General features: G+C 41.6%; 1 protein-coding gene and 1 pseudogene across 1 annotated transcript; both read left to right on the top strand.

The window, feature by feature from the left end:
* Nucleotides 1-3,863: 3,863 nt before the first annotated feature.
* Nucleotides 3,864-7,014, top strand: LOC123726169 (protocadherin alpha-3-like; annotated as a pseudogene).
* Nucleotides 7,015-7,918: 904 nt separating this feature from the next.
* LOC123726170 (protocadherin alpha-7) lies at nucleotides 7,919-8,957 on the top strand. Its single transcript, XM_074112231.1, is given in 1 exon segment — nucleotides 7,919-8,957. A coding segment is annotated over 1 exon segment (864 nt). The 5' UTR covers nucleotides 7,919-8,093.
* Nucleotides 8,958-9,573: the final 616 nt, after the last annotated feature.

The following is a 9,573-nucleotide window of genomic DNA, read 5'->3' on the forward strand; positions in this document are numbered from 1 at the left end:
GTATATCAGAATGTCATCAATATACATCACTACACCCTGCCCCTACCCGAAAATCTCATCTACAAAGGCCTGGAAGACTGATGGCGCATTCATCAACCCGTACGTCATGACGATATACTCATAATGCCCTGAGGTGGTACTGAAAGCCGTCTTCCACTCGTCTCCCTCCCGGATATGCACCAGGTTGTAAGCGCTCCTGAGATCTAGTTTAGTGAAGAAGCGCGCCCCTTGCATTGACTCAATCACTGTGGCTATGAGCGGTAGCGGGTAACTATACCTCACAGTGATCTGGTTCAGACCCCGATAGTCAATACACGGGCGCAGACCTCCCTCCTTCTTCTTCACAAAAAATAAACTTGAGGAGGCGGGTGGAGGACCGAATGTACCCCTCACGCAGGTATTCGGAGACATATGTTTCCACAGACTCCATCTCCGCCTGTGAGAGGGGATACACGTGATTCCTGGGAAGTGCAGTGTCTACCAGGAGATTTATCGCGCAATCGCCCTGACGATGGGGTGGTAATTGAGTCGCCTTCTTTTGGAGAGGGCGAGAGCCAAATCGGCATATTCAGGGGGAATGCGCACGGTGGAGTCCTGGTCTGGACTTTCCACCGTACTAGCACCAACGGAAACCCCTAAACACCTCCCTGAGCACTCTCGTGACCACCCCGTGAGAGCCCTCTGTGGCCAAGAATCAGTGGGGTCATGACAAACTAACCAGGGTAGGGGTTTTTGGCTGGGGTTTCTTTTGAAAACATTATTTAACCCTCATACTACCAACTGGGGTATCATAGCCTAAAGGTGGTTTATTAAATTCTTCATAATCTTCATTTCTTTGTGAATCAAATTTTTCTTAATAAATGAAATCATTGTTTAGTGTTTCTGTATCAATATGGATTTTTTTTATTAAGTCATTTGCGGTCATTTTGACCCCAGCCAAAAACGACTAATTCCGTCTATTGTAATTTGGTAGATGGATCTTTATTTGAATCCAGGTTTCTCTGGAGACATAATATTAAGTTTTACACATCATCAGAGGGTGGAAGGGGACCTGTATCAGTGGTTTTGACCAGACAGACAGATCACATGCAGAGATATAGCTCCCCATGTATTTGCCTATGATTGTACTTTTTTATACCACGTATCATATGACTGTGTGCAAAACCAAAATTACCTTATTTTCGTGCATATAAAAAGTCTGCCAATGGTATAAATATTTTATAAAACTGCAACACAGAACTCAGATACTCTCTGAATCTACACAGGAAGCTGTATGGGGCTGCAGTTAGCTTAATGGGTAAGAGCGTTGGGCCAGTAACTGAAAGGTTGCTGGTTTGAATCCCAGAGCCGACTAGGTGAAAAATCTATCAATGTGCACTTGAGCAAGGCACTTAACCTTAATTGCTCTTTGTAGTCGCACTGCAAAAGAGTGTCTACTAAAAGGTATTGGTGTGTATTCCCTGAAAATGTGTTATTCTATGGCTAATCTAAAAAATGATTGAATACAGGTATCTCTGGAGACATAATATTAAGTTATACCCATCCTCAGAGGGTGGAGGGTGACCTGTATCATGGATTTCACTAGACAGACAGACCACCTGCAGAGATGGAGCACCTTATGTACTCGCCTATGGTTATAACTGGTTATAACTAGGTATGACCGTGTACAAAATTACCTTACATATATGCTCAGTTGCAGTCAAAACAGCTCATAAAAGTCTGTCAGTGGGATGAATACCTGGTATTACTGTAATGCAGAAACCAGCTACCTTCTAAATGTACACATAGTGCTGTATTGGTATGTATTCTACGTAAGTAGTTATTCTACAAGAAATGTTATATACAGTGCCTTTGGAAAGTATTCAGACCCCTTGACTTTTTCCACATTTTGTTAGGTTACAGCCTTATTCTAAAATAGTTTTTCCCTCATCAATCTACACACAATACCCCATAATGACGAAGCAAAAACTGTTTTTTAGAAATGTTTGCTAATATATATTTAAAAAAAAAAAGGAAATATTACATTTACATAAGTATTCAGAGCCTTTACTCAGTACTTTGTTGAAACACCTTTGGCAGTGACTACAGCTTGGAGTCTTCTTGGGTATGACGCTACAAGCTTGGCACATCTGTATTTGGGGAGTTTCTCCCATTCTTCTCTTCTCAAGCACTGTCAGGTTGGATGGGGAGCATCGCTGCACAGCTATTTTCAGGTCTCTCCAGAGATGTTTGATTGGGTTAAGGTCCGCGCTCTGGCTGGGCCACTCAAGGACATTCAGAGACATTTGCCCTGAAGCCACTCCTGCATTGTCTTGGCTGTGTGCTTAGGGTCGTTGTGTTGTTCGAAGGCCCCAGTCTGAGGTCCTGAACAATCTGGAGCAGGTTTTCATCAAGGATCTCTCTGTACTTTGCTCCGTTCCTCTTTGCCTCGATCCTGACTAGTCACCCAGTCCCTGCCGCTGAAAAACATCCCCACAGCATGATGCTGCCACAACTATGCTTCACCGTAGGGATGGTGCCAGGTTGCCTCCAGACGTGACGCTAGTTAAATCTTGGCTTTACCAGTCCAGAGAATCTTGTTTCTCATGGTCTGAGAGTCTTTAGGTGCCTTTTGGCAAACTCCAAGCGGGCTGTCATGCATGTGCCTTTTACTGAGGAGTGGCTTCCGTCTGACCACTACCATAAAGGCCTAATTGGTGGAGTTCTGCAGAGATGTCCTTCTGGAAGGTTCTCCCATCTCCACAGAGGAAATCTGGAGCTCTGTCAGAGTGACTATCGGGTTCTTGATCACCTCCCTGGCCAAGGCCCTTCTCCCCGATTGCTCATTTTGGCCGGGCGGCCAGCTCTATGAAGAGTCTTTGTGGTTCCAAACTTCTTCCATTTAAGAATGATGTGTTCTTGGGGACAGTAAATGCTGCATAAATGTTTTGGTACCCTTCCCAAGATCTGTGCCTCGACACAATCCAGTCTTGGAGCTCTACGGACAATTCCTTCGACCTCGGCTTGGTTTTTTGCTCTATCATGCACTGTCAACTGTGGGACTTAATAGAGACAGGTGTGTGCTTTTCCAAATCATGTCCAATCAGTTGAATGTCCAATCCATTGAGTCCACAGGTGGACTCCAATCGGTTGTAGAAACATCTTATGGATGGTCAATGGAAACAGGATGCACCTGTTTCTGAATACTGTTTTTTTTCTGAATACATTTGCAAAAATGTCCAAAAACCTGTATTCGCTTTGTCATTATGGGGTGTTGTGTGTAGATTTCTGACAAAATATTTTATTTAATCAATTTTAGAATAAGGCTGTAACGTAACAAAATGTGGAAAAGTCAAGGGGTCTGAATACTTTCTGAAGGCACTGTAAATATCAGTGTTCCTACAATATCCTACAATATTATATATGTGGAACTTAGGGCATTTGGGTTGATATAACATTTGGTTTGAAGTGACTTTCAGTATTTGGGCATTCTTTTGCGAACTGCCTTAGGCCCTACCACTCCAATTGTTTCGCTAGCAGCAATGGTAATGCTTGCTGTGGGGTAAGTAAATAAAGAAAACTAAGCCATATTTTTGGTCATTGCCTCTCAGAATCAATTAATAAATCACTTTTTGTCAATAAAATTAAGTATATTTCACATTTTTGTGTACCACCCCTTTAAATGGCAGTCGTTTTTACCACATGAATTAGTATTTACTTAAAAATTCGAAAAACGAAGTGATACTACAATCAATGATGGTCAATCATTATATGGGTTTTATTGTACTTTGGAAAAAGCTGCACTTTATGAAACATTTATATTTTTGTGTTGCAAAATATGCAAATTAACTGTAATTTTGCTAAAATAACTGTCTGTTTTGGTTATTTTTTATTTATTTATGATAACTTTATTTACACGTCTAATGATGTTTTGAAAAGAATGAAGTTTATATTTGACTGATTGTTGCTTTTTTTATTTGTTTCTTCTTGGGGTCAAAATGACCCCAGTTGGTAATCCATGTATGTAAGATATGTTGGTAGTGTGAAGGTTAAAAAAGGACAGTTTCACCATATTAAAATACGAGTTCAGTTCACGTAACAGGGTTGATCTTAAAATGAGACACAGGTTGATTTCTCCATAAACTGAATCACTAATCACATGAAATAAATAACAATCTCCAGAAATGACTTTGTCAAAGCAACAAAATAACTAATGCTTTACAATGATGGTGAAAAGGACTTTTAGGGCTTAAGTGATTTCAAATCTTCCTAGAAGTCACAGAGGGCACATAGAGGGACATAGAAAGACCCACAGGCTGTAACTATTATTTTCACATTGAAGTGTTTTTACATTTTTTTCTGTTCAGCAATGGGTTACTATTATTGTGTTTCGACGCTGGGAGACGCTATTGACCACGATAGAAATGCACCTGATTTAGAAAGCCCGGGCTCCTCCTATCCATTGCTACAGGGTGTGTAGATCTAGGCTAGCATAGTAGTGAGGCTTTGTTTAAAAACACATTGGAATACCTTGCTGCACAGATACATCGGCTGGGTGGAATGTCGCGGATTTATCGTAGGCCTACCAATTTGAACAGTTTGGGATTAATCTGGATTACAGTGTCAAGTTACTGAGCAGCGATGGATTTGTGTGACCGTAGAATACATGTTTGGATACAGTGTTTTGTATTGCTTTGTTCATGGGGATTGTCTTCGGGACAGATCGTCTACATGGTGTCAGAGGAGGTGGATAAAGGCACAGTTGTTGGAAATATCGCCAAAGATCTCAATCTAAATGTGCAAGATCTGGAATCGAGAGGAGTTGAGATTGTAACTGGATCGAATAAGAGGTATTTTGACGTAAACCGGAAGACTGGGCTTCTGTATGTTAATGAAATAATCGACAGGGAGATGCTGTGTCAGAATTCAGTAAAATGTTTTGTAAACGTTGAAGCCATTTTGAAAGATCCAACACATCTCCACCGAATAGAAATCAATATTTTAGACATAAACGACAATGCACCATCATTCCTAGAGCCAGTTCATATTTTTAATATTACTGAGTATGCCTCTCCAGGAGAGAGATTTTCTCTGCCTGAAGCCCAGGACATGGATGTTGGCAGTAACTTGGTGAAAGCCTACAAGCTGAGCCCAAATGAACACTTCTCTCTGGATGTACAGAGCGGGGGAGAGCAGGTGTCTGCTGAGTTGGTGCTACGGAAAGCTTTAGACCGAGAGAAACAGGCTGTTATCAAGCTTGTGCTGACTGCCATTGATGGAGGAAAACCACCTAGATCCGGGACATTACAGATTATTGTCAACATTATTGATGTAAACGATAATTCCCCATCTTTCAGCAAACAACTCTACAAAGTTCAGATTCCTGAGAATGTCCCAAGTGGAACGACAATTCTTATTTTAAATGCGACTGATTTTGATGAGGGTGTAAACGGAGATATAATGTATTCCTTAACGGCAAAGGGAGATGCAAAACATGCTGAAATATTCTCCATTGATCCGCAGTCGGGAGTTATCACTTCTAAAGGCAAAATAGACTACGAGGAAAGTTCAGCATTTGAGATCCGTGTACAGGCTAAGGACAGAGGCGTCCCTCCTCGAAGCACGCAGTGTAAAGTCTTAGTTGAAGTGCTTGATGAGAATGACAATGCCCCTGAGATAGCTGTAACATCACACATGGGCGCAGTGAAAGAGGACTCTCCAATTGGCACTGTTGTCGCATCTATAAATGCATTAGATAAAGATGGAGGTAAAAATGGACGTGTTTTGTGTGCCATAGTCGGAGAAGTTCCCTTTAAACTTATCTCTACTTATAAGAACTATTATTCTGTAGTAGTGGGCGGACCTCTGGACAGAGAGAGCGCATCGCAGTTCAATGTCACCATCATTGCTAAAGATGAGGGAACACCTCCTCGCTCCAGTACCAGTGTTATAACAGTAGACATCTCTGATGTGAATGACAACCCACCTCACTTTTTCAGAACCCACAATAAACATGTTTCTAAAGGAGAATGGTCCTGCGGGAGATTTAATTGCAAGCTTGACTGCAATTGACCCCGACGTCAATGGGAATGCTCAAGTTAAATATTCATTGGCAGAAACTATCAACAACCTTCCAATGTCTACGATGATAAACATAAACTCTTTAACTGGTGAGATATATAGCATGCAGTCATTTAACTATGAAGAAGTAAAACAGTTTCAGTTTCAAGTTCAGGCTACAGACTCTGGTGTTCCTCCACTAAGCAGCAACGTCACTGTCAACGTTTTTATCTTGGATGAGAATGACAACAGTCCTGTGATTCTCCGCCCTATTCTGACCACGGCTCCGTTAATTCTGAGAACGTTCCCTATTCTGCTGACGCGGGATACTTTGTGGCCAAGATCAGGGCTGTAGACACCGACTCTGGTTATAATGCACTGCTTTCTTATCACATCTCTGAACCAAAGGGGACCAATCTATTCAGAATTGGAACTAGCAACGGAGATATACGGACTAAGAGACGCATGAGTGACAATGACTTAAAAACTCACCCGTTGGTCATTCTGGTGTCTGATAATGGAGAACCTTCCCTGTCTGCGACTGTGTCTGTTGATGTTGTGGTCGTTGAAAGTACAGATGACATGCAGACAACTTTCAGACAACTGCCTGTAAAGGAGGAGAGTTTCTCAGATTTAAATCTGTATCTGCTCGTCGCCATTGTGTCAGTATCAGTGATATTTCTACTGAGCCTCATCAGTTTAATAGTTGTAAAATGCCACAGGTCAGACGGCAGTTTCAGCAGGTACAGCGCCCCCATGATCACCACCCACCCTGACGGGAGCTGGTCTTACTCCAAATCTACTCAGCAGTATGACGTGTGTTTCAGCTCTGACACAATGAAGAGTGACGTAGTAGTTTTCCCCACGCCGTTTCCACCTGCTGATGGCGAGCTGATCAGCATTAATGGCGGGGATACTTTTCAAAGAACAGGAACGCTTCCCGAGCTCAGAGAAGGTAAGGAGGACTGTTCATGATATGGGATGTTTTTGTCACGTCTTGATTTATTTTATTAGCATTATTATCTTGTCATTACATTTTTTTAATTCCCGAGATTTGTTGTAATTTACATAGACGGTTCCAATTGTATGGGTACGGTTTAGGATAGTTTTTTGTTTTTGAATTATCCTCTAAATCGATGCAGAGTGTAGCGTTACAATTCAGCACCAGGGAGAGCGACATATGGCTTCTTGCTTTGATTTGTGTCAGTCTCATTCTTGCTCACGTTTTCTCAATTAGATTGCAGGAAAGTTGTTTCATGTTCTCCTATATCAGATAATCTTGTGGATCTGTCAAATTAGTGTAGTTTTTAATGGTTTATGGTTGACGCAGTAACTGGTAAAGTTATTTAAATGTATATGCACACCACAGAAGATTTAGCCATTGAGTTCGACTACTGGTCATCAGCTGTTTGTCAGATTTAGGGCTAAGCAATAAATTACATTTGAGAGGATCATGCAAAGCGTTGTTCATTGGATGATCTTTTTTTTATATGAACTCTTCTGAGAGATACCAACATCTTGAATAACTAAAGCAATCACATCTGTATTCATTTTAAGAGCAGAGTAAAAGCACTTGGTGTCGCTGTAGACCGTGATTATGTTCAGTTGATAACTATATGGGGCTCCTCCTTCCTCTCCTCACTTCCACTGATGAGGCAGGTACAGTCAAGCGAGTTGTTGAGACGAGAAGCACTCGAGATAGGCCTGTATGTAGATGTAACCGATGTGAAATGGCTAGTTAGTTAGCGGTGGTGCGCGCTAATAGCGTTTCAATCAGTGACGTCACTCGCTCTGAGACTTGAAGTAGGGTTTCCCCTTGCGTTGCAAGGGCCGCGGCTTTTATGGCGCGATGGGTAACGATGCTTCGTGGGGTGTCAGTTGTTGATGTGTGCAAGGGTCCCTTATTCGAGCCCAGGTTGGGACGGAACCTACACTGTTACATAGACACAACCGTTGTATACTAATAGAGAGATTGTTCTTATATAAAACGTTGCTTAGCAATATTAGAAATCTATCATAAACAATCAGAAGAATCAGAAGGTCTGTGTATAAGGATGGACCATTCCGTGCATTGTGGATATATTTGGATTCGGATTGTGCTGTTTCTTTGCTTATGGGATATATCTTCCGGTCAGATTGTCTATTCTGTTTTAGAGGAGGTGAACAAGGGAACCGTTGCTGGGAATATAGCAAAGGACCTCAATCTCAATGTTCAGGAATTGGAGTGACGTATATTTCAGATTGTATCCGGATCCAACAAGAAGTATTTTGATGTAAATCCAAAAACTGGTGTTCTGTTCGTGAATGAGATAATCGACCGTGAGGAGCTTTGTGAGACCAATGTGAAGTGTTCTTTGAATGTGCAGGCCATTGCGCACAATCCTTTAAATGTTTTTCGTGTTGAAATAGAGATTTTGGATACAAATGACAATGTACCTTGTTTCATAGAAAATTCTCTGACATTAAATATTTCTGAAAACGCTGCTGCGGGAGAGCGATTTCTTCTGCCAGTGGCTGAGGATGCGGATGGGGGCAGTAACTCTATGAAAACCTACAAGCTAAGTCCAAATGAACATTTTTATTTGGATGTTTAGAGCGGTGGAGAGCAGAGTTTGTCTGCTGAGTTAGTGTTACAGAAGGCTTTAGACAGAGAGAAACAGGCTGTGATGAAGCTCTTACTAACTGCTGTTGATGGAGGAAAACCTCCCAGATCTGGGACATTACAGATCACTGTACATGTATTCGATACTAATGACAATACTCCAATTTTCAGCAAACCTCTTTACAAAGTAAAAGTTGAGGAGAATGTTTCAAATGGAACCAAAATAATAACTCTCACGGCATCAGACTTGGATGAGGGTATCAACAGTGACATTGTTTACTATTTTGTTGGTAACAGTAATGAAAAAGGGATCTAGTATATTTGCTATTGACCCATATCAGAACTGGGGATGTATCAGTGAAAGGTAATGTCGACTATGAAGAAAACGTTGGGACTGAGTTACGAGTCCAGGCTGCAGACCAAGGCCACACCTCCAAAAACGACACATTGCAAAGTGTTGGTGGAAGTAGTCGATATAAACGACAATGCTCCAGAGATAGCAAATAACATCACTCATGAGCACAGTAAGAGAGGATGACAAGTCTGGCGCTGCTGTTGCTTTAGTAATGCTCTCAGATAAAGATGGTGGTAAAAACGGAATTGTGAATTGTACCAGATAAGTGATACTCGTTCCTTTCAAACTGCAGTGTTCTTATAAAAATCACTACTCCTTAGTCTTGGACGCTGGACAGAGAGAAATGTACTCTCAGTACAATGTCCCATCAGTATTGTTGCTATGGACGAGGGGACCCCAGCTCTCTCCATCCCCAGTGTTGTTACTGTCCACTTTTCTGATGTAAATGACAATACGCCACCCCGTTATCCAGAACGTCTACTATTAACACGATTTCAAGGAGAATAGTCCAGTGGGAGGTCTGATAGCTACTGTAACTGCGTATGATCCAGATTAAAAGCAAAAGGCGCCTGTATCA

The sequence above is a fragment of the Salmo salar genome, chromosome ssa13, assembly GCF_905237065.1.
Source record: "Salmo salar chromosome ssa13, Ssal_v3.1, whole genome shotgun sequence".
Taxonomy (NCBI): Eukaryota; Metazoa; Chordata; class Actinopteri; order Salmoniformes; family Salmonidae; genus Salmo; species Salmo salar.